The sequence below is a fragment of the Ascaphus truei genome, chromosome 22 (genome assembly GCF_040206685.1).
Source record: "Ascaphus truei isolate aAscTru1 chromosome 22, aAscTru1.hap1, whole genome shotgun sequence".
In the NCBI taxonomy this organism is placed as follows: domain Eukaryota; kingdom Metazoa; phylum Chordata; class Amphibia; order Anura; family Ascaphidae; genus Ascaphus; species Ascaphus truei.
This window is the reverse complement of record NC_134504.1, coordinates 14,229,817-14,254,984: the sequence shown is the minus strand read 5'-3', so window position 1 is coordinate 14,254,984 and position 25,168 is coordinate 14,229,817. Positions and strand designations below refer to the sequence as shown.

The window sequence follows — 25,168 nt, the reverse complement described above, 5'->3', positions numbered from 1 at the left end:
CTGACCTGTTTGGGGGTGGGGGGCTTGAAGACTGGAGTTGCTCTCTAAGAAAATCGATCCATTCACATAATCAGTTAGTTGGGGGTTTTTTTTTTTTTTTTTTTTTACTGTAGCCAATATCAAAATTGATCCAAGATCAACAGCAGATACCAAATCAACGGGTTTCGGCTCTGCTACTCCTTTCAGAATAGCCGTTCGTTAGAAAACGGTATGACCCTTTCTATGTTAGCCACGTGCACACACCTGAATGTCAAAAAATACGTGTACACACACACACACACACACACACACACACACACACACACACACACGGTTTATAGGTTGAACTTGATGGACGTATATCTTTTTTCAACCTCATCTACAATGCAACTATATTTGGAATCCCATTGGTTTTATTTCTCCTTAAAATGCATTCAAGTATGACTTTAAAAAACATTATTTGCTATACATTTAACGGCATCCATAATTGTTTGCCAGCAAACATTCCCAAGCAGATCTCCCAGTGAAATACGATATAGACTGAACATTGAGCCCTATTGACGTTATTCAGGGATTGCACCTTTAAATGCCCCAGAAAAACAGCCGCAGAATGTTGGATGTGTTCGTGTGATTGATACCCAGAAGACAGACAGACAAATGTTCTTGAATACTTACACTTAGATACCTGGCATCCAGTTCCACCTTCTGCTCGAGCTGTGTGAGTAACTCGTTGTGGAAACACTTCAGCTGGAAGACAAGACGCACCTGTTTAAGACTATGGTCAGGCACCGGATTCTGGGATGCATGCAGGAGGGAGCAGGATGGGATTGGACACGATTCACTTTGGTCTGTTTACAGAAGCAGCCTTGTGCCCTCCTCTGGTTTAGGAATCAAAAGAAAAAAGCAGCCGTCCAATATGCTTATTATTAACAGTATTACCTTTACGTTGCTGCATACAAGGACAGTGAGCGGCTAGCCCTCTTACAGGCTTTTGACGAGCCAGGCAAAGTGGAGGATGGTGTTACGGAGAGCACAGCAACCTTACCGTGTCTTCAGCATTGCTAACCCAGATTCCCATGAGCCAGGGGGGCTCAACTCCAGGCCCCCCCCAAAACATGCCAGGTTTTCAGGATATCCCAGCTTCAGCACAGGTGGCTCACAGGCGCTGTCGAAGACCGAGCCTCCTGTGCCGACGCAGGCACCGATTGAGCCACCTGTTCTGAAGCTGGAAAATCCCCAAAACCCGAGCTGTCGGTGGGGGGGCTTGAGCACTGGAGTGGGGCACCCCCTGCCAGAAGGGAATGGATGGGTCGGTTATTGTTCCCGGTCTATTTAATGCCCATTTCTTGTGCTATAGATCAGAGACAGAAACGGTGCTACAATCAGAACATGCATGCGTGTGTTAACCCTTTCAGGAAAATACAACGCGGGACCTTCCAGCACTAAGGGGTTAACGCTTTTGCCGCCCAAGGCCCCCAGCAACGTATTGGTCTGCATTGGCTTCTGGCATGGAAGGGGCGGAAAGGAATAAGAAGCAGAGACTGGTTAGTCCGGAAGGATAAATCAGGCGTTTGACGGATGGATGTTGAGAAGCAGATGGAGGCCCATATGGAGATAGGCAGGTGGAAAACAAGGGGAGGCTGTGCGCAGAACTGACAAGACCCGTTGGAGGGAGGGGGGTTTAGATGCAATGTTAAAAACGCCATTCACGGAGCATATATTAATCTTCACCCTTGAGCAACTCAAACCTGCATGAATAAGGTCCCAGAGGGCTTATGAGCAGAGGTTTATTTAAGGCCAGTGCAGTGCTTTGCTGTGTAATGGTTAAAGGGCTTGTCTGTAATCTACAAGATTTGGGGGTTCCATTTCTTCCTCAGTCACCAAATTTACCAGGATAATGCCACGGGTCTCTTTCAGACCAGAGCACCCCGTACCCTCAATATACTGCAAAAACAATGTTCCTGCACACGTATAGACAAAATGATATTTTTAGGCAGGGATGGGGTTATTGTGGCCTTTTCCTCCATCTCTCCTTTCTTTAAAGTTGATTTACACTCTGCAGGCAGGTCACCCTACATTAGATATAAACCCAGGACTGTCCGATCCTGTCCCTAATAATCTGCAGGCAGGAGGACACCATATATTCGATATAAACCCAGGACTGCCTCATCCTCTGGCACGGAAGGGGTTACGTGAACAAAATAGGTTTTTATTTCCAGTTTCCATAAAAATAAAAAATAAAACCTAGACAGGTCCTTTGAGGTCCCATCTGCTGCTATCTATCGACACTTCAACGCAGTCAAGGTTATAAACACGCTACTTACCATATCTTCTAACTGGTTCTGAATTTGCCGGTGAACTTCTGCCATTTGGAAGAGAACATCCCCTGATTCGAGAAGAAGTCCAATGAAGATCGAGGGGACAAGAGAGAGACAAGACAAAAAAAAAAAAAAAAAGCCACGTTAGCTCACAGCTCCTGCCGATTTCCAGGCTTCATGCGTCAAGAAGTTATGAAGAGTCTAGACCAGGGATGGGCATCACCAGTTCTCAAGGGCCACCAACAGGTCAGCTTTTAAGGATATCCCTGCTTCAGCACTCTGTGCTGAAGCAGGGATATCCTTAAAACCGGACTTGTTGGTGGCCCTTGAGTACAGGAGATCCCCATCCCTGGGTCTAGTATATTAAATATTAAAATTTCTGATAAAAAACAAAAAGGGGGTGGCAGGGATAAGAGGTCAGGCCTTGTAAACTCTGGGCTGATGGAGGTGTTATATTTTTTTTCTGGTGTGGTAATTGGGTTGCATGGAGAGAGTGTACAGCAATATTTCAAAGCAAGATGCTACGTTTCAAGGCATGCAGAGAAGGAGCAGGGAGCTTCGGATACCTACATGCCGAGTCTTCTGAACAGGCAATGCGATAAAAAGGGAACAAGAGAGCCAGGTGAGCATCAGACACTAAAATACCCCTTCCCCCGTTACTCCTCCTCACCGAGCATAGCGGGAGGCTGGGTTAGCATGCGTGGGAAACCTTATTGGCAGTGTCAGTATAATGACACTTTTCCCAACTTGTTGTGTGGAAGTACAGTACTGATGCAACAACTGGTGGTGAGAGGTGGACATTTCCCCCCCCCCCCCCCAACTTCAGAACATCTGAAGGTCGCTACTCAGACTCTGCATTAGGCAGTGTACAGTTCAAAAACAATGGCCACTTCCTCCATACAAGAGCTGAATGGAGCGGTTTCAGTGACCCCTTCTACTCACTCACCACCAGGCCATTATCACACGTTTGACCGTCAGAAGACCTTCCCAAAACTTCATATTAGCCTCTGATTCAGGTGATTGATACTTCCACTGGCTGACACCCAACTGAAATACTGCTTTAAAACCGTTGGAGCAGAAGGCAGATCGCTCCACATCAATACAAGGAAACGCACCAACAAAAACCCACATTGCAAATGCTTTTAGGCGACAGACATTGAAGGGGTCAAATAAATCGCTTTTTTTAAAGTTCCTATGTAGCGGTTTTTTGTTTTGCTAACCCTCAGCTCCACATAAACCTGTAAGGCTTAAGGAGTTGGGAAAAAAAAAAAAAAAAACACACATTTCAGATCTAATCTTGGGCAGAATGACTTGGTGAACTGATCTACTGAGAGGTGCTGGGGCCAAGCGACACCGTATTTCCATCACTCCGCAGTAAACCGCTCCTGAATCTGCTGCAAACACGAGCAATACGTTAGCATTGCCGACTCCCTGGGGAAGCCAAGCAGGGTATCATTCTTTCTAATGCAGCAAGTCTACAGGGACCGGAGTTATTCTGAGAACTATATTAACTAGGCCCTGACAGGATACCATGCTGTATATTAAATATGCATGGTTTGTGCTTAAATCCTCTGTCGATGAACAGGTTTAATCACTCTTCTGCAGGTCACACCTGCTTAACAAGAAACATATGTGACGGCAGCAGATCATGACCTGTGTTCCCTGATGAAACGAACGTGCAGAACAGAGATACGGAGTATAACAAAGCACTGCCAATCAGCCAATACATTTTCCCCTTAAAGAAGCAAGAAAAACAACTGACTTTCTAATAACTGCAAGTGCTGACCTCTATTTCCCAGTGCCCAGGGGTGGCCCTCTCCAGTCCTCAAGGGCCACCAGCAGGCCAGGTGTTCAGGATGTCCCTGCTTCAGCACAGCTGGCCCTTGAGGATTGGCATTGCCCACCCTGCCCTATGGCAAAGTAATGCAGAGAGCTGGCTGATCTGGTGCAGAATATATAAAGCCTTCAAGACTACACAAGTCTCCTAGGGTTGATACCCTGCCTGGGGTGTATGCCTGTGTAATCATGCAGAACATCTTACAAGAATTCGCTTGTTATTTTTATTGCACATATGGTCATTTTAATGCTGGCAAGAAAAGTACAGCAAATGTGTGAGATAAATGTTGTAAAAAACTAGTAGCCAGCCACAATTTAGTTATAAAATGTTTTACCAGGAAGTAATACGTTGAGAGTTACCGCTCGTTTTCAAGTATGTCCAGAAAAAAAGCTGCAATATGGGCATGCTATTGAAAGGTTAATGGTCATCACACAGTCTGTCTATATAATGTTCAACTCTTTCTGCTCCTTGTGTAGCTGTAAAAAAATTCCCTGTGTCAGGAAGGACACATCCTAGGTGGTAATGGATCATATCCCACAATATGTGACAAAACACTCCTTTCTACCGGCCAGAAGACGGAGATCACTGCCAGGCCCATCAGAGGAGCCCAGGGTGGGAATGGGCAGACAGCTGCTCTTTCTACAGTAGGAGTTTGTATACCAAATATGCAAGATTTGTAGCCAATGTATTCTCAGTCAGTGTCGGCAATGTAATTGCAATTCAATGCCACCTCTCTACAATGAGCAGCTTTGCACTGGTGACAGTCAGCAGGCCACCGAGGTTACAAACCACAATCACCCCCATGAAATAGTGCAGTCAGCAATCTCCTGATCGCTTGACAATGGTTCTCGCTGCACTGATTAGAGAGACGCAGAATAACGGCTGTGAAAGTTAGAGTTGTGTTTGGTCCTTTCCGGCTCGTGGCGTTAACATCTCAAACGTACTTTGTTTCTGTGCATTTTTATTTTCTTCTTCTGCTAAACCAGACTACGTCATCCAAACGGTGCTATATGCGTTTTAGCGCAAGTATAGTGTGACGGTAATGAGAGGAAAGCTGCCAGCCCAGGATTGGCAGTGCTCTCCCTAGTACAGCTAGGGGCTGGCATAGCCACGTCCAACTACATATTGCCATCTGTTGGCCTCAACTTGGGAGCCCAGGTCACAGGAAATGATCGCCTGGCCCTTACATTTCACTTCTGCTCCAAAGAACAAAAGCAATTGCTGTCGTTATTGCTCCAATGTTGCAATATTAAAAGTATGCCCGTCGTACCCACGGAGTCTTTTCCATATGCCCAGACTCTGATCTAGCAAACACAATACCGGCATCTGAAGAACGGACCTCTGATCTTTCCATTTCCAACAACAAAAGTGAACAATAATTATTGTGTAAATAATTACAATATATTAGTGGAATTTGCAAAAAATATCTGCTTTTATAATAGGCTCGAAGTGGAATCTAGAACTCTGCATAAAACAGACCTCCATTTTTTCTTCATCTCTCCAATAAAAACTTTACTTTCATTTACACCACAAAGATTTGCAGCTGATCCCAAATAGTGCGTATCCGGCCAAAGAATCAGGCAGCACATGGCATTTTTGTTTTTTTTAAACCTGAGCTGGCTGATTCGGTCCATGAAAATGAAACTATTCCTTCCAGAAACGAGGTCACTGGTTTCGTATTAATCCCATCAGCCACGGTTGGTGAAGCATTTCGGATCACACATACAGACATGGTCGTGTTTTGCTAAAAGATCATTTTAATATGCATTAATCTTGTTTGGATGCGTGGAGCGGAGCGTTAATTACATGCCACACAGAGAATGGAAGGTGTCTCTGATGTACAGGACAGGGTGTCAGAACCGGCACTAATTGTATTTAACCGCATCACAGCAATTGGTTTCCCTTGATGCTCGCGCATCCCATTCCCCATCCTATAGGGCAAGGGTGGCCAACGCACGTCCTCAAGGGCCACCAAACAGGTCAGGGTTTCAGGATATCGCTGCATCAGCACAGGTGGCTCAGTCTTTGACCACCTGTGCTGAAGCAGGGACATCCTGAAACCCTGACCTGCTGGTGGCCCTTGACGACTAGGGTTGCCCAACCCTGCCCTATAGGGATATCATAGACACACTACTCGGCCTCCATAGGCTATAACAACTGCAGCATTGCAAGCTAGTTTTTATCTACGATGCAACATATGTGTAAAGTCTAAGCAAAGTCTAAGCAACTTGCATGTTAGCACACACTTTGTACCATTGGCACGGATCCTTCTTAACCTTTACTCATGGATAACCAAGTATCCAATTGGAACAATCTACTTCTACAAGTTACAGGGGTGTATGGTCCAAATCGGGCTCTAGGAAGCTGAAACCCCACTAACTGGCACAGGAATGAAGTTGAAACACAAAACCGTGGATGTAACCAGTTAAAAGGAAGATTTCTTGCTGATCACTGCGATTGACCCATTAAGGATTGCAAGAAACATCAAAACTACAAGGCATACATACGTCTCCAGTCTATTAGTCACTACACAATCCTTGAACGTATATTGTAGACCTTGGAGGCAGCACATTTGTTCATAATAAAAAATAAAATAAAAACCACAGAAGGTGCAGTAATCTTCAGCAATGTAATATCGGAGGTTTGGGAGCTTTAAACATCTCTTAGGTTGTGAAATGAAGAGATCAACTGTTCATTAGGAGAAGTATGGGTACTAGAACCGTGGGCTGTAATCACCCAGATGGATGTGTCACCAATGGAGAAAGCAAGATGGAGAATTGGGTCAGTTAAACAGATAAGTTTCCTGTAATAAAAGTCCACAAGAACAAAATATCAGACGGAAACCCTGTCATGAGACATTCCGAGGGGGTTTTCTTCAATGATCTGTATGGTACATACAGTACTCATTGCAGTAACTCCGATGTTTCCACTTAACACACTGAATCGGTGAGGGACGTCTTCAAAATGGTTATATTCAGAAAAGCTGAAGATCTAAGTCCGGGATGGGCTGAAACAGTCAGGACTGCGTTTGACCATATTCTGGAGTGAATGAGTTTACAGGCCATACGCCCCAATACAATGGCAACTAGTCACAATGCGGAGGGGCTAACCAGGACCAGCTCCGTCTCTTGCCTCCTAAACCTAATGAGGCCGACAGATTAATCATTACACTATCAAGACTGCCTTTAATGTTGGGTGGGCTCCATTACTACTACAGAACCTGAAACTAAATATCCCAAGTATCAGTAGTGGAACGACACTGTAAGCACAGCATTTACTTTGGCTTTGTAATTACCAAAATGAAATAAGAATGCAAAAACTTCTACATCACTACAGCCTGCACGTTCAGTAATGATGCAGTCATCGTTACAACTTAAAGGGCCATATTTACCAAGCTGTGCTTTTCCATAAGGGACCTGGCTCCGTAAGACACGTTACAGCCCACTTAAGTGAACGGGCCAGAGGTGGCATTATAGAATAGTATCACTAAGTAAATATGGGCCAGCGTGCAGAACATGTCTTCTTTGCAGCTACATCATGTGCAGGACTGCTTGCCACAAGGCATCGCACAGTAAGGATGGGACTTCCGATTGTTCAATAGGATATTTGGCTTGAAAAAGGGGTCACTTATGCCCAAGACATACCCCTCTTCTGATGCCCACCAACAAGCAGGTGACTACACACATTATTGCCCACTGATACAGAATAGAGAGATTATCTAGGTGTGACTACAGAAGTCTTGCTATGCTATTGCCTACACACAAGACACTTATAATTGATCTGAGAGTGAACTGCCTTTGCACCAATATACGTGTGATGCTCTGTTGTGAGGTTATTTTTAGTGATTGAGCGTTACACAATGTAAGATTGTTGTTACTTTCTGGCATGTTTATGTTTTTTCACTGCAGATAAAATCTTTTTTTTATTTTTATGCTTTCTCTCACGGTTTTTGTTCTCTCATAACGGAGTGCTGGGAAACACCCCACTTTCTATTCAAATTCATGTATTATTCCTGCAAGCAAAACGTTTGCTGCAAAACATGGCAGTGTACACATGTATCTGCAGTTTGGAAAAGCAGATATTGTCACTGAAAAGATGAAGATGGTTTAAATAAATGTGTGGTTTTATTTGCAGCAAGCTGAAGATAATGGGAGAACTTCCTGGTTCTTCGTTATCAGATGACCAGATTTGTGTCTTGCGAATACAACTGTAGCCCTGGTAAGAAATGGGGCTATAGTTCTATCCTCCTCCTGTGTGTAAACTCTGCTAAGGGCAGATTGCCAGGAGTTGATATGGGTTTTCCCTGCTTATGACACTGGGTTGTGTAAGTGAAGGTAGGTCATGTGACCCTGTGTCCAATCAAGAGATGCAGGGGCGGTGCCTACTGGAGGTTACGTAAAGCAGTGTCACTTCCTATTTAGTGTGTTACAAGTGTGTGATGTGATAGTGAGTTAGAGTTGGAGGAGTGGAGTGATCATCTCATGAGTAGAGCTGATCCAACTATAGTTTAGTGAGGTGGACCGAGTACCTCTCACCCTGCTTAGGGGGTGAGGGAAGAGTTAGCCCCACTCTGGATGCCCTTGATCCAGAGTGGTGGCAGGGAAGGACCATCACAAAGGAGAACAGTTGGTGGATGGTGCATGAACTGTACTGTCGGCTGCTGCTGCTGCTGCTGCCCTGCTGTGAATAAAGACTGCTGCTTTTAAAAAGGAAGACCTGTGTGAGACTGGAATCTCTCATCACTGTGTGGGAACACTCTCTGGTAAGGATTCCACCCCGCATTCCTGGGGCTTACTATAGATGGAGGCGCTGCACCATTGAAACAGAACGAAGGCATCCACCCCAGTAACCTGTTCCTGTTATCCCCCATGTCATCGCGGGAGACTCAGGCCCTCCTGTTGCCAGCAGGTATGCACCACACAAAGACACCTAGCCAGATCACAGAACACCTTTGGGGACCCGATCTGCGATTGGGATGGGATAGAGTGGCTACACAACTCTTGGCTTTTCTCCTGGATGGTGCATGGCAAACTAACCTTGTAACTCTTTAACAAAGCACATGCCATTTCTAAGGCTAAGTCCCTGGTGGTGACAGCGGCGTACACCAGACACTAACCTCAAGCAGGTAGGCCCCAGTGTGTTCTCGCATGTTGGCTCAAAGTGTGGTGGTGCGCCAGCCAGGAGACAAGAAATGTGTCTTCCCGTGCGGCGACGCGGTCACGTGGTGAGTTGGGAGCCAATAGCAGCAGGGGGGAGGGGGCAACATTCCCATGTTTTGCAAAGGGGGATATGGCTGCCAACCTGAGAGAGGTCCTGTAACAGAGTGAGAATGGAGGGACCTCACCTTCTTAGTGCAGCCCCTGCAGGGAGCATTGTATGAGGAGAGTTGCCTATCCATTCCAAGCTCAGAAAACAGGAATGCCCCTCTTCTCTTCCCCCCACCCCCAGTCACAGCCGCGACCCCCCCGTTTTGCCCACACCCCCACACATACCATCACTTCCTACAGACTATGGCTTTAAGCTGTGTATGCGCCGCAGGACGCCAGGCGCGCGTGCAGCAGCCAACACCGAGGCCGTAGCCTAAAAGGGGTGTTGAAGAGAATTGTTTGATTAATCCAGTGCTTTTCCACAGGGGTTCCCCGGGCACCCCTAAAAAGTGTTCCCAGCAACTTTCAGGTAATTTGAAAATTGTACTAAATACAGAAGAATTTAGAATACATCTGATCTCAGACGCGTTATTAGAGAGGGTTGGGGGTTCCTTACAATGCATCTGATCTCAGACGCGCTGATAGAGAGGGTTGGGGTTCTTTACAATGCATCCGATCTCAGACGCGCTATTAGAGAGGGTTGGGGTTCCTTACAATGCATCTGATCTCAGATGCGCTGTTAGAGAGGGTTGGGGTTCCTTACAATGCATCCGATCTCAGACGCGCTATTAGAGAGGGTTGGGGTTCCTTACAATGCATCTGATCTCAGACGCGCTATTAGAGAGGGTCGGGGTTCCTTACAATGCATCTGATCTCAGACGCGCTATTAGAGAGGGTTGGGGTACCGTTGAACTTCACAATATAATAATTATAGGGTTCCTTAAACAAACAAAAATGTTAAAAAACAAAAAAAACCACTGGATTAATGTCTGCTACCCCAACCAGGTCATGCAATGTACAACGCTTTCAAATAATTCAGAAATGGAGGCAAGATGAAGGGCTCATTTCTAAAAGCCCTGAGCTGAGCACCATTACAGTCTCAAGCCTAAGACGGCTCCAGCTATTAGTCACAAAAAGGATGGTAATGTACAGTAGATCAGGAAGATGAAAGGCATCTGTTTTACCCAATAGCCCACATCATATTCCTCCTGCAGAAACGCACCGGGCTGCTAGCAGCAGACAAATTGTGATGGAAGTGTTGTCTGCAGCAGAAAGACGTGTACCAGCACCGAGTTCTCAGTGGGTGGCTTGTGATATCTAGACTTCAGAAACATGCTCTCTCTGCTGCGCAGGTATAATAGCTAAATGAGAGGGCGTCCTCAAAGCATGGGTGATATTCCCCAACGCATGAATGGAAAGATCATGTCTATTTACATTTGATCAAATTAAATTTCTCTATCCAGATGTGTGAGAAATCTCAGCCACGTGGAAACCATTAAAATGCCTAGTGTGAAGCCACAAGATCCTAGGGCTGGCCAGCTCCACTAAACGACGAAGCAAAGCACGTTACGGATAAACGGCCACGGCATTTACAGAGTCCTCCGAGCTGTAGCCTAACCCTGGTCAAGATTACCTCCCCCCCCCTTTGTACTCTCCAGACCAAGGGGAGGAGGGGGTCAACTTCTGTCCTCAAAGGCCACCAACAGGTCAGGTTTTCAGAATATCCCTGCTTCAGCACAGGTGGCCCAATCAGCCACTGATTGAGCTACCTGTGCTGAAGCAGGGTTAAACCCGGACCTGTTGGTGACCCGTGAGGACTGGAGTTGGTCACTCCTGCTCCAGACACACATTAGGGGGTTTATGAAGGGACGACGCAGCAGCGTGCTATTCCTTGCTTAGGAAGTAGCACATGTAAAGCAGGTCTTGTGTCAGGCTGGGTTCAAGAGGTTTTGCTTGTGGCAATTCAAATGGAGTATTACCTAAATGAAGGAGTTGTGGGGTATTAGATAAACCTGGCTGCATTTTACCCCTCCCCCTCTGTGCCTTTTAATGAGTTTTAGTGTACCAAGCTTCCTTGGGATGCTATAGCAACCCTTTAGAAAAGCACAGCACTCTTCAAAAGCGGCCATATTGGGAGCCCGAGCCGCAGCTTAGGTAACTGCATGGCCAAAAAATAAAGTATAGAACTGCTGCATTCATTAAAATCAGAAAGGCAAGAGGTAACACCCCTGAAGGCTGGAAAATAGTATGCATTCATTTTAACATATCCTTAACCTGCATCCACCCATCAATCCCTCACATATCAGATCACCATGAAATTATTCCTCAGATCAAATCCCTGATGAGGAAAAAGAGCGAGAGAGCGAGAGAAAAAGAGCACGAGAGAGAGAGAGCGAGAAAGCGAGAGAAAAAAAAAAAGAGCGCGCACGAGAAAAAGAGCGCGCGTGCTACCCACCTCTCCTTTCTACCTGAAAGAGGGCAACATGCAGAAAGGGAATCCATTGTAAGTTGCTAAGTTGAACTATTGGAGCCTCGAGTTGCTCTCACATACAGCCCGTCTCTAGGCCGCCTCCTGCAGTGTACCATAAGCAAGGGGTCACCCTCTCCCAATGTGGAGAGCTTAACAAAAAATAAAGAATTGCTTCAGTTGCAAAAACGCAGAGCGTCTGGTAGAGCAGAAGATTGCTGCAAAGTGATAAAGGAATAACAGACTCCATGTTTTATTCTCTGGGCCCGTTTCAATCTCTGGTAAAAATGAAGCCGCGTCCTAAGTGGGAAGGGCTTTCACTGGTCTGTGAATACCACAAGAGTAATGTTTTTCTATACCCTGCAGTGATTGTGTTCAGGTAACAATGTAGTACTGCAGGACTCCTCAACTCCAAGGGCCACCAACAGATCAGGTTTTAAGGATATCCCAGCTTCAGCACAGGTGGCACAATCAGTGGCTCTGTCTTTGACTGCACCACCTGTGCTGGGATATCGTTAACCTGACCAGATTGGCGGGGGGGTGGGTCAACTACTATGGTTGTATCTCCACCAATAGAGAAATGGAGCAGAACAGAACAGATTTAAAGGCACGCGCCTATGAAGTGGGACTTTGGGAAAGACATAGCGTCTCGGTTTTGCCCACGCAACCAACAATTTGATTGCAAGATAGTCAGGAATGGGATGCATTGCGCCTGCACCTTGTGCTACGCACAGCTTACATATGTACATAGGGAACTGGTAGCGACTTTATACATAACACTATTACTTTATTACAATACCAATGTCATGTCGCAGTAGCCAAAACCAAAGCAGTTACTGCAGACACTTCTAAAAAGCAAGAGATCAAGTAGGGTTTCAGGTTTGCCATTACGTAGAGCCGGAGTGGCCAACTCCAGTCCTCAAGGGCCACCAACAAGTCAGCTTTTAAGGATATCCCTGCTTCAGCACTGGTGGCTCAATCACTGCTGAAGCAGAGATATCCTTAAAACCTGACCTGTTGGTGGACCTTGAGGACTGGAGTTGGCCACTCTGGATGTAGAAAAATTAGCAGACTAGTTGGGCCAAATAACCTTTATCTTGTGCCAATTTCTACGTTTTTATGACACTTCACTTGGATGGAGATCAGCTCTGGACTTTAAAGGCAGGACATATAGTACGGACACCAATATGATTTCAAGCAAACAACATGTAAAACCAACGTGGCGCAGATTTACATACGAAAAGAAGAAATGGCAACAGTTTGTTCCTTTGTAATCAGCCTGTTCCGCAAAGACTGGGGTTCTGCAGATCCCCAGCATTTTGCCTTAATTGTTGTGGGGGCTGAGGATACTTCCTCGCAGCCTTGTCAGAAATAGATAAAGCAGAACAAAAACAAAAAAGGGTGCAGCCATAAGCCAGCGCCTACATTTGCAACTGGGTTTTTACCATCTATTTCATCCCTGTGTGATTGGAGATATCATATGTTTTGAACGGCACCTCACATGACAGTAACAGGATAATTACTATGCTTTCGGCTTCAGTGTCAGCTGCCGAGTAGAGGGGAAGCCACATATAGTGCTGAATGATTCTGCTCCAGTTGCCAGCTGGGGCTCCTTGCAAATATCGCCTCCCAGCAGGGTTACAGAGGCACCAGGTTAGATGAAGAAGGACTTATTCTCCTACAAGTTGGTATTTTTGCAAGAAGGCAGAGTAAATGCTGAAGGAAATAAAAGGCTTGCTGAATACGGTTGCCTTGGACAGGTACCACATGGGTTCACAAAGCAAGTTAAACCCAGTCTCCCTTATTATTTCCACATGAAAGGCCAGCAATAAAAGCCCCTTTGTAAAAATGGTATCGCTCAGTTACCAGTGTCTGTCTGATTAATGACTTCCAAATCTTATCTGCAAAGGCCACGGCAACACATTTTTATATACGATATGTTTGTTCTGCAGCTGATCTCAGACAATAGGCTCCACAAAAGGACATTCTATTAACAAAGTGCCTCTATGCATGCCACTAGTACCCGACTTACACCAATAAGCAATATGAGAAACACCGACGCTGGAGCATTAAATGACACGGAGCAGCAACACCAAACATATTTAATGTATGTATAGGAAAAGCATGGAGACATTCAGGGTGTGAAGATCACCCATTAGTCAAGGGAAAGACAGCATCTCTTGATATGCCGATTGTGGAAGAGCAACAACCCGATTACAGATCTATGTATTATATACCTTCTATGCGGACCATGGGACCAGCCACTATTCGTGCCTTGCAGCCAAAGCTAAACGGGTCCCATTTATACAAAGCAAAGAGGTGTAAAAATATCTGATGGATAAACTCAGAAGGAACTGCTGAATTTTTCTCCTATGGACGTGAACATGACAGAATATTGTAACCTAGGAGCTTCTAACGCTGGTAATCATGCCTGTCCGCCCTTGGTAGGGTACAAGCTCTAATGGGCCATCACGCCACACGAGTAAGAGAAATGGAATCTTAACAAGCAGAGAACCTTCAGTGCAACAATAAGCCTCTCTGCATCTATAGAAGAAAACCCATTACAGGACTTATTCCTTGCAGCCGGCAGGCTCAGAAAGGACCAGGGTTAGCACTGCCAGGACATACAGTACCAGATGCAAACAGGCTCCCTTAAAGTGGTTAGAGGACATGGTTATTAATAGAAAATCAGACATGACAGCAAGGGTGATGTTTGCTCTGGCTGCAGGGATAATGATTCCAGAAAGTATCTCTGTAGTATGGGAGGAAAGGAAGACCTGCATAAAATTACAATTTAGCAGAGGAATATAAAGATTTCTGCCCATCCTCTGGAAGAAAAAGGAAAGCACGTTAGGGACACAAATAATGCCACACAATAACAGAACAAGGAGAAAATATATAGCAGCAAGGAGCACTGCTATTTGGGAAATAATCTCTGGAATACAAAAGGCAAAGAGTGGTGGGGGGGCCTTGTGTGTCCTTTCTTCCACATAGTAACACAGGAGGGACAGGGACGAGGGGGTATGAGATCTTTTATTGGACCAACAAGCAGTTGATACAGTATGTTATAAACTATCCAATCTCTCAGGGTTCTTCATTGAATTATACCCCGAGAGGTTGGAAAGCTTGTAACATACCAACTGCTTGTTGGTCCAATAAAGGAAACATACCCCCTCCTCCCTCCCCCTCCTGTGTTACTACTGTACATGTAAAATAAAGGAACATATCTATTTGGGTTGAATAACTGGTGTCTACAGATTTACTGGAGAAGCGAAAACCTAATTGTCAGGGTTGCTGCAGAAGAGGTGTCCAACCCTCACAAAACACTGCAATATCAGCACCTAGAACAAGTAATACACATTTATATGGAGGTGGGTAAGAACCAAGCTCGGAAATATCGGAGATCAGGTCATCACCCAACATAAAGAAACCATATGTGGGATAACCAGCGGAGAACATCTCCACTGTACTGTCCCTTCGACGTCACTAGGTCCGGGCAAAGTAATGCGCAACTCTACCGTTCAAGCAACGTCAACTAAAAAAAACCATCAAGATATTACCCCAAACTTTCTTACAAGCACACACAAAAAGCAGATCCAGGCAGCTTGCGGTGTAAAGTCTAAAAGCCAAAAATATAGGGAGGGGAAGCTTGAAAAAATACCCCTCAGAGTTGGGAATATAGAAGAGATGAGCAGAATGGCTCATGCAGGGTTACGTGAGGAAAGGGATAATAAAACAGTCTGTCCACTGAACGCCATCTGAGCGGGTCCTACAGGGAACACCGCGGCAGTAATTCTAATCAAAAGCATTTACTTTGCAACCCCCACTTTGCGATTCCCTTTATGCTCAGGGCCATGCAAGGACATGGACTTTGTGCAGACATCAGGGCTCAGATTCAAAGGTGAGAGGGAAAGGTTTACTGCTAGAGGGGAAAAAAGCAAGCAATGGCACCGCTAGAACAAACAGAATGGGGAAGTAGAGAGGGGAGGTGATGGAACAGGAGTGGCCAACTTGTCCTCAAGGGCCACCAACAGGTCAGGTTTTCAGGATACCCCTTCTTCAGCACAGATGGCTCAATCAGTGGCTCAGTGAAAGTCTGATCCACTAGTGCTGAAGCTGGGATATCCTGACCTGTTGGTGGCCCTTCAGGACTGGAGTTGGCCACCCCTGTTCTATACATAAACACCCTAAATAAAGGGTGTTAAACTACTTCTAGCACTAAAGAGGTTAAAGACAAAGCCAGACAAGTGGCTGTGATACACAAAACAGGGCACTTGTCAGCCTACATCGTTGGTTTATAATCCTGCAGAGCTTTGGGAACGAATGTGTCAGAATGTCACAATATCAAGAGGAATTGTTCCAACCGGACTTAAATTAGAAGCGGACAAAAAATACGACAGTTTTTTAGGGTATGAAGAAATCCAAGTAATGTGGCGAGAGAGTAATGGCCTCCGATCAGCCGCCATTGGGCTTGAGCTCCAGTGGGAGTGCATGTCTACAGGGTAAGGCGAGGTCCCCGGGGGGTGACGGCCGCGCACGCCACACACCAGTCACTAGCCTCAACCAGGCAAGCCCCAGCGTCCTCTCGCGTGTTGGCTCACGCAGTGCGGTGGCGCGTCAGCCAGCAGGGGAGACAACACCATTGTGTTCTCGTGCGGCGACGCTGTCACGTGGTGCGCTGGGAGCCAATAGCAGGGCAGATAGCTTGGACCAATGAGAGCACAGTGTTTTAAGCTGCTGGGCTGTGCCTGATGTCATGGCTGCGCCCCTCCACCCTCGCCACCCATCACTCCCTACAGACCGCGGTTTTAAGCTGTGCACGCGACACCAGGCGCGCATGCAGCAGCAGCCACCACCAGGGACTTGGCCTAAGACAATTGTCACTGCAATTCATAGATCTTTCTAGCTACTGTACAATGTACCAAGGACACTTCTAATAAACCTTACAGCAGTTAGGGAGGTGAAGGGTGCAGTCTATTTTCATACCAAGTATATCTACCAGAGAACCTCATCTCTCAAAGTTGTATGATGACTGAAGCACAGACCCACAATGGGTTTTGACACTCCTGAATCCTATAACAATAAGTGTTGTGCAATGTTACACATATTAAAGCTACATTTTGCGCAAAGGAACAGTTTGTTGCTGCACTGCATGAATAAGAAGGTATTCCACTGGACTTTGGGGCTAAGCACACGCTCGCACTCACTTCATTTGTATGCAAGATCCTCACCGCTTCAATTAGAAAAGTTAAAAAAAATGTGTGAACCTCCACAAGCCAGACCCAGAAATAGAGGAAGGAGAAGTTGCCATTTCATGGCCATTGCTGATCAAGCAGATTCAAGATGTAAGGGAACCAAACACAAGGATAAATATACTGTAACAAAATCACAAAAACACGATACCAAAGCATGTCACTGTGTATTGTTTACAGCTTTGCTAGAAGAGAAAATACAAAGAGCCTCTTCATGGAGCTGAATATTCAGGTTTAGCATACCCAGTGAACTGAAGAACTCCTCTCAGACTTTGCAGCTAGATATAGGCCTCTTCAAAGACAGGGGTACCCCACTGCAGTTCAAGACCCTCAAACAGGTCAGATTTTTATATTTTTTATCCCCGCTATAGCACAGGTGGTAGAAATGGGGTTCGGGAGCACAAATAGATCCAGGAATATGTGGAAATAAAAATACAAAAATAGTGCAATACAGACAAGTGAATTCAAACTGGTGAAGTAATAAATATATAACCCACTCACACGGCCCGTGGAGTGGTTCAAGCAGTGCGGTTATCCAGAGTGACCAACTCCTAGGAACATCCAGACTCCCTCGTTGATGTGTCCGTCAGGGCCAGACGAAGAGAAAAGGGGGGGGGGGGGGGTAAGACAGTAGAGTTTAACCCTCCCAATGCTGGGGAGCTCAGAATATATGGCTGACCCAATAACCAGTTTTAACTCCTATGCTGCCAGATAGGCCTTAAAGTTGCATGCCCACAGACAGCGCAATGGTTAATAAAAAGGAGGTTAACGCTCCAATTCCACGTGCCTCCCCAAAAAAAACGGGCAGTAAGGGTACGATACCAGATGCCGCTGGGCGAGAGCGCGACCTGGTGACATCGCCCTCATGCTGCCGCCGAGCGGCATCTTGATCATGCAGGGAAGACAGGAGAGGAGAGCAGCAGAGGAGACAGGGAGGTGTGGTCGTGAGCGGTTCACCCTGATTGGCTGGACCGCCCACATGATGCAGCCGTCACCTGCCCAAAACAAATTCCCTCTCCAGCCTGCCGCCCTGCAGCTTCAGGCGGCGCGCACGTCGCTCGTGGTATGTTTACCTCAATTGGATTGCAGCTTTGTGGTTTTTGCGCCGCATCGTACCACGCGACAACGCCGGCGATGTTAGGTATAATCACGGCGCAAGGAGAGGAGGGAGTGTAGTGGGCACAGAGAGGAGCAGACACAGTAAGGCAGGGAGTGCAAATACAGGGGAGGAGAGAGAGAGTGCAAAGAGGTGCAGGGCATGATGGAGGGGAGAGTAAGGTGGGGAAGAGAGGACAAGAGACAGCAAGGCATTACCGGAAGGCGCAAAAACAAAGAGTAATGTTTCATTGATAACCTATAAGATCTGCCAGATCGGCGTATGTTACACCGGGCGCACTTATTCGTTAATAATGCAGTAACTTCCATCCATTTGGATAAAAAGTTACGTTCAGTCATTGTGCGTTACCCTGCTTCACAGTATTATATACAAGCCAGTCACGGGGAGACTTGTGGGACAACAAAAAGTCCTCATTCTGCCCGAATAATGAGATTACATTCTGCGCAGGAGCTTTATTACAAACAACCACCAGTTTTAGATAAAAACGTCAGCTTCCCCCTTTTTATTGTTCATTTACTGCAAATTAAACAGCAGTTTACAACATAAAAGCACTATAGAGCTTTTCATTACCATATTACAACTGAACCTGAATGAGAAAAACCCCTTTGATTTAGTTCGCTGATATATGGATACTGCATGTGCTCCATTCCATACCTCAAAACTCTGTGCTATAGGATTCGTGCATGTGAATATTATTATTGTTCTTTTGTAAAGCACCAACATAGGCCACCGCGCGGTACAATGGGGTACAGAGTTATGTACATTACATAACCTAGGGGTTCTCAATTCCAGTCCCCAACACATTGGGTATTAAGGATATTCCAGCTTCAGTGCAGGTGGCTCAGTCGAAGACTGCACCACCTGTGCTGAAGCAGGGACAGATTGGGCCACCTGTGCTGAAGCAGGATTATCCTGAAAACCTGACCTTTTGTGTTGGTGGTGGTGGGGGGGGGAGCACCCTGAAAAACAGCTACATACAAGTGAGGACAAACAGGTAATGAGCGCCCTGCGCACTTACAATGTCCCGGGAATTCAATGTGCATAGTGAAAGGGACTCCCCCCAAACTAGAAGGATTTAAATAATATGACATGCATGCAAAAGAGCAGAAAATAGAATATACCGTTTCATTTGCCTCTATCAATCTCCCATATTTATTTTTTCATTACTATTTGCAGCTCCAGGACCTGCTAATTCCCATAATACTGACCGTCAAGTTACCGGGTTTAAGTCTACCTCCAGGGGGAAACAATATGGCTCCCAAACCTCCAGCCAATAGGAAGCCACAATTCCCCTTTAAAACGCTATTCTCTGTATCTCAAGAGCCTGGGAGACCCCCAGAGGTTCAAGTTAGCGTGAACCCGCTCCGGAGAGGGCCTTCTGCGTCCTATTCTGTTGGGGGGGGGGAGGGAGTTGGTTATTGTTTGAGGGGGATTGCTGCTTTAAATTATACAGTTTTGACCGAGAAACCATTGTTTAAAATGGTATTGTTTTAAACTTGGCTAATTTTGTTGGAAAAGTGCACATAGAAGGAGAAGGGCGGCAGAGATTAACAATTGGACACAAGTTTTAGAGCGAGATCCTGCAATACCCACACAGTGGTGCTTTGTGATCTTTGGCCTTTTGACACCAAGACGTCTTTCCTACCTGTGCATCACAGAAGCAACAAGGGCAATACTTGCATCTGGTCCCCAATGTCTCCCTACAACTACTGCAGGCAAAACTCGAAAGCGGGAGTAGCCAACCCCAGTCCTCAAAGGCCACCAACAGGTCAGGTTTTAAGGTAATCCGTGCTTCAGCACAGGTGGCTCAATCCTCGACGGAGCCTACCTATGCTGAAGCTGGAATAGCCTTAAAACCGGACCTGCTGGTGGCCTTTGAGTTGGGCACGCCTGCGCTAAAGAAAACATTCATGCCATTTCCCAGACCGTGTACGTATGCGTATGCGTTTGGCGGAGAACACGATCCATATTTAACATAAATAAAAAGCCTAGTCAACAAGCACAGCATTGCATTGGGAGCCAAAATACAAGTGGGGAAACTTCAGCGCTCCCTTCAAGTGGTAAGTTTTGGATGCTTAATAAATTATCGTTTTTCACACATACCTGTGGTTGTCGCCCCCTGTTTGGAACTTCACGAGAGGGACTACCCTGTGAGAACCAGCTATTATTTATTTATAAAATATTTTACCAGGAAGTAATACATTGAGAGTTACCTCTCGTTTTCAGGTATGTTCTGGGTTGATCCTAGATGTGACAGGGATCGTTTTGGAGGCATGAGCCGAGAGAAACTATGATAGGAGTTGCTCACACATGTCCGTGTGAGTTGAGCTACTATTAGCTTTTTGTTCCATTGCACCCTTTCATCCCCTTGTGTGTATATCTGTGGTTACACACTTATCCCGTTTATTTATTATTCTATTTTTTTTTTTCTTCTTATGCGCTCACCGTTCTTCTCTGATCATTGGGAGCCAAAAGATACGTTTTTACTTATTACATTAAAAACAGGAGGGGGGGGAAAAAAAAATTTTTCAATAAATTTCTATAAATGACAATTTTCTTTGAGTCCAGATGATTGGCCAATGGTAGCTGTGCTCACACTAGCAAGCATCCCCTGGCATATTAATACAATCTTGGTGATCTGGAGTCACCTATTGCTTAGTTTCCGCGGCTCGGCTCTAAAAAGCTATAGCAGTCAGCTGCCTCACTTACCAAGTTCTTTGGAGCCTTGGCTTTCACTGGCCAATTCTCCCATTTTTACCAGAGCATCAAAGTAGCCTTTTGCTGCAAACGTTACACCTAAAAAGAAAATAAAAATAAATAAAAATTGCATAAATTATATAAAATTCAAAAAATAAAAATAAAAAAGGATAAAAAATAAATAAAAATTGCAGCAAGGCATAATGACCGTCACGTCACGTCAACCCCCCCCCCCCCCCCCCCGCCCTCATGACGCCAGCAAGTGTCGCCTTTTTTGTTTACAAAATATTTGCTGTTATTTAGTACAGATGGCGGCAGGAAGAAGACTCATTCATCAGCAAAAGGTGTGGCAGCCGTGCGAGCAGAACCAGGAGCAGTTTGTCTGTGTGGCTCCTGTTCTCTTGGAAGCTAAAGACAAACAGCAAGAGTGATCCAGCTAAAGACAAACAGCAAGAGTGATCCAGCTAAAGACAAACAGCAAGAGTGATCCAGCTAAACCCCCTACTATGCCTCATCCCCAACGCTCTGATATGCAGCCTTCTAAGTGCCCCAAGAGTTGAAATCCACCACATGCTGTGTGTGTGTGTGTGTGTGTGTGTGTGTGTGTGTGTGTGTGTGTGTGTCCTGTTATGAGCAACGTCAACACCCAATTATGGATGTTTCCTTTTGCCTAATTTAGGGCTCACTTTAACTGTGACTGCTTAATCAAATGATGGTTCCACACTGCTCTCCAGTAGGAATGGACAGGCAGGTCCGCAAGTCATGTTTTCAGAATCACTATGTGCCGACTGCTCTTATTTCACGCATAATTCTAAATTATATTTAGATTAAGCGCAGTCCACCCGCTCTTCATTGTAACCCAGGCACTCCTAGCTCAATGGGAGCATTTTCAAGTCGTTGTCCAGCAAAAAAAAAAAAAAAAACCAGCCCATTACTTGTGATTCCTACGTTATCGAAAACATGTTCCTCTTCATGTAAAACATTGGCCCTTATTCTGTATCCGCACAGAAAGCCCCCCATATTTCTGCGCATATCGGCGTGATCGTAAATGTAGTTTGTAGAAGGGCCAATGTGTTAATAGGATTAGAATTTGCCACAGAAAAAAAGACCGAGTTCTTCCTTGCAATGCGGCCTCACATAACGATCACGTCTTTAAATTTGTATACTTCTTTGATAACGAATGTTGCAAGCCGCCTCCTAATCACTACGTGGTTACTGTTAATCATATAGGTGTGTCTTGCATGGGCGGTCAGCACTGGGCTTAAGGTTTAAACAGAAACTGTACATGTTGACAATGTGTTTGCTTGGAAACGCAGAGCAGAGAGAGATCACATTTCAACATGTCTGTGATTAGGTTACCAATCTGCAGCTATACTGACAAATAAATACCGCAGCATAGAAACCTGGAGTAGTTCTGTAACAAATATTACACTGCATTTACAGAGGCGTCCTGATTCTGCCTCTTCTCCTAGGAATCACATTATCCCGCGAGGAACAGGAAAGGACTAGAACAGGATTGTGTGATCTGTATGGATCACTGGATGGAAGACATGGTATTTCTCAGCATTACTAGGAGTAGAGTGTCTGGTGAATCCTACAGGTAGGGAACTGAGGACAGCGTTTCAATTGTATATGCTTCCAGAAAAAAAGAAGAAACACAGAAGTCCCCCTCTCTCCAAAAGCCGGAATAATGTGTGTGGATATGTGGATATCACCTTCACACAAGTACACCAAAGCGCATGTGCCCCCATCTTGCAAGCAGACAAGAACAGCAACATAATAGAACACTATAGTTCTGTGACAGACAGAAGGATCAAAACTATAGTTACGAATTGAACGTGTATTGCTGGATTACATGCCTGATCTATAAAAAAAACAAAACAAACAGGAAACAGAACCAGAAGACAGCAAAATACAAACGCTCATGTCCTGAACTAGTCCCAACGCAAACAAAGCCCAAAGGCCATATTTTTCACAGGCAGGAGCAGACTAAATTCTACATGATTAGTACTGTAGATCTTGACTCATGACGGTTACTCATGCTTCAAGGCTTTAATACACTAGGCAAATAATCTGTTTGTAGGCAGCCTAGGGGAACATGGGATGGCTCGGGAAAAACCTAGGGAAGTTTCATTCAAGCATCCCACTGGTCTTTGTAAATCACTAGCAGATTTGGCACAACTAGAAGAACAAAAATAATGGATGCAACTAGTACTTTAATATGGATTATAACCGTCATGAGTGAAACGTTCATCTGCCTACTGTATATAAAAGCACAAACAGCAGGAATGTACATGGCCCAAGCACAAACCCCTGCCTGTCTCAGTCTCACAGGCCCTCAAACGCTCCTCTGCCCCAACACCCTCAACTAAACAAGGAGGAAAGCAAAAGTGACAGACGACTGTCCCACGAAGAGGTTACGGAGACAGAAGTGCAGAACAGAAAAGGGGTAATAGAAAGACACTGACAGAAAAACAGAGAACATGATTAGCTTACGTGGGAGCATTGGCCTAATTGACAGTTTTGCCGGGAATACTTTATTATTTTTCTTTGCAATATGACCTTCATAAAGATTTGTTACATTAAAAATATGAGCGGTCTGACATTATTACACTGGTAGAATGTGATTAAAAATGGCAGAGAGCCTGTAACCTCAGCAGTGCAGGAGACTGTGCGGAAGACGGCAGGTCATAGCAGTCAGTGCAGGAGACCAGCATTTGCACAAAGTGTCCTTATGTCTCTCAGCATTCAAACAGAATCCAGAATCAATGTCAAACTTGCCTCTTACGTTTTTCACTGCTGGCAGCTCTTTATATACGTCCAGCCATAAAACGAGGATTCGGAAACTTTATTAGAGGCACAGCGAGCTTCATTTTGTTCGGCTAATCTTAAAGTAGTATTTAATATCGGATAAGCTGCCTGCAGTCCTTAGGAGTATAACTGATAGGAAGCTTAGTGCTTATAATAACAAAATAAAAATAATAAATTAAATGTCACAGAAGTAAATGACAAAATTATTCCTTAAGAGACTACATTATTCTGAAGAGTAAAGAAGATTCAAATACGTGCCAAATTCACTACGTATGGTGTTTAACTGCTGGTTTTTGCCTGGTACTGCGGTTTCATTGGGTTTGTATTTTTAACCTGTGTTCCGGCAGAACCGCTGGTTATCAGGAGTCAGGGGAAAATGTTGTAGTAGCAGATATATATTTTACTCAAGACCCCAATATTCTTATATTTGAATAATTCAACACGTTTAGCAATTTGATACTGCAAGATTATAAATGATATAGTCTAGAAAGCGGTTAGGGCTCATATTGTTTTGATTAATGTAACACAGTAATGTGCTGTACATACTGTAGGAGGTTGCGGGTCTGCCGTGTCAAAATGTGTTGTTAAAGGGCTTGGCAGCTCTTAAAAAAAAAGGCGGCACACACTGTGTGGAAGAAAGGCATGACAATAAAAAGGACATGCCTATTAAACCTTATGAATCCAGCACAGAGTAAGCAGCAGACTGTGCTGAATGCATAGTGGGCTGATCAGATAGCAGATTTCTAGTCTAAACGACAGTAAATATATGGGCTTAGGTTAGCCAGCGCTGCAGAATCCTCATCTGCTGCATTATGGCAGGTAGGAACAGCACAACTACAGCAGACACAATGGACAGGAGACCTTTACTGTGCCGGGCTTGGTTGACATACAGCACCAGAGGAGTCTGGGTGATATTAACGTATACACAGTGATTAACCAAATGAAACCCATTGAAAGCGTTCTGTGAATCTAAATGAAACGCTCCGTCTCTCTCTCCCCCTCCCCCCCCCCCCCCCCAATGTTAGGATAAGAACTCAAAATTGTAGGTGTTCAAATGAAAGAAAAAAAAAACAAATTGCGCAAGGTTTAACATGTCCATTAGATCGAATTGGGCTGCACCAGACGTTATATTCAGGTGAAAGCTCTGCGGAAAAATCACCGCTCTGTGTACGGAGCACCACGTAGCCCCATGGAGCCTGAATTATGTGACAGGTATGTGCTTGTTTCCAGGACTTCACTTACTTGCCAAGGCCTTTTCGTAGTTCTTCCCCATGGAGATGAAGTTCCTAAGGCTGGGGTTAAATTGCTCCATAATCGTCTGAAACAATAAAAATATATATATATAAATAAAAAATGATATATAAAAGTTTTGGTCAACATACCTGCGATCAGATATACCGTATTCCAATGACACATGAAGGTACGTATTGCAATAAAAAGCTGCACCTAGAAAACGAACCAAAACAAGGGAGACCATCCACAAATACATTCCAAAAAAGCAATGAGAGTTACTTCCAGGCTGTACTGAGGGGCAAGCAACTCC

The 25,168-nt window shown here is 45.1% G+C and overlaps 1 protein-coding gene across 4 annotated transcripts in view; it reads right to left on the bottom strand.

Annotated features, from left to right (window-relative positions):
- The window catches only part of BAIAP2 (BAR/IMD domain containing adaptor protein 2), a 71,097-nt gene that overhangs the window by 29,950 nt on the left and 15,979 nt on the right, over positions 1-25,168 (bottom strand). For 3 of the 4 annotated variants that reach the window (XM_075580046.1, XM_075580047.1, XM_075580048.1), the window contains exons 2-5: positions 24,868-24,943; positions 20,827-20,913; positions 2,304-2,365; positions 655-726 (exon numbers count right to left, since the gene is read on the bottom strand). In XM_075580046.1, coding sequence (XP_075436161.1) covers positions 655-726; positions 2,304-2,365; positions 20,827-20,913; positions 24,868-24,943 — 297 coding nt within the window. The remainder of the gene's footprint in view (positions 1-654; positions 727-2,303; positions 2,366-20,826; positions 20,914-24,867; positions 24,944-25,168) is intronic. The other variant, XM_075580049.1, reaches the window with a different exon arrangement.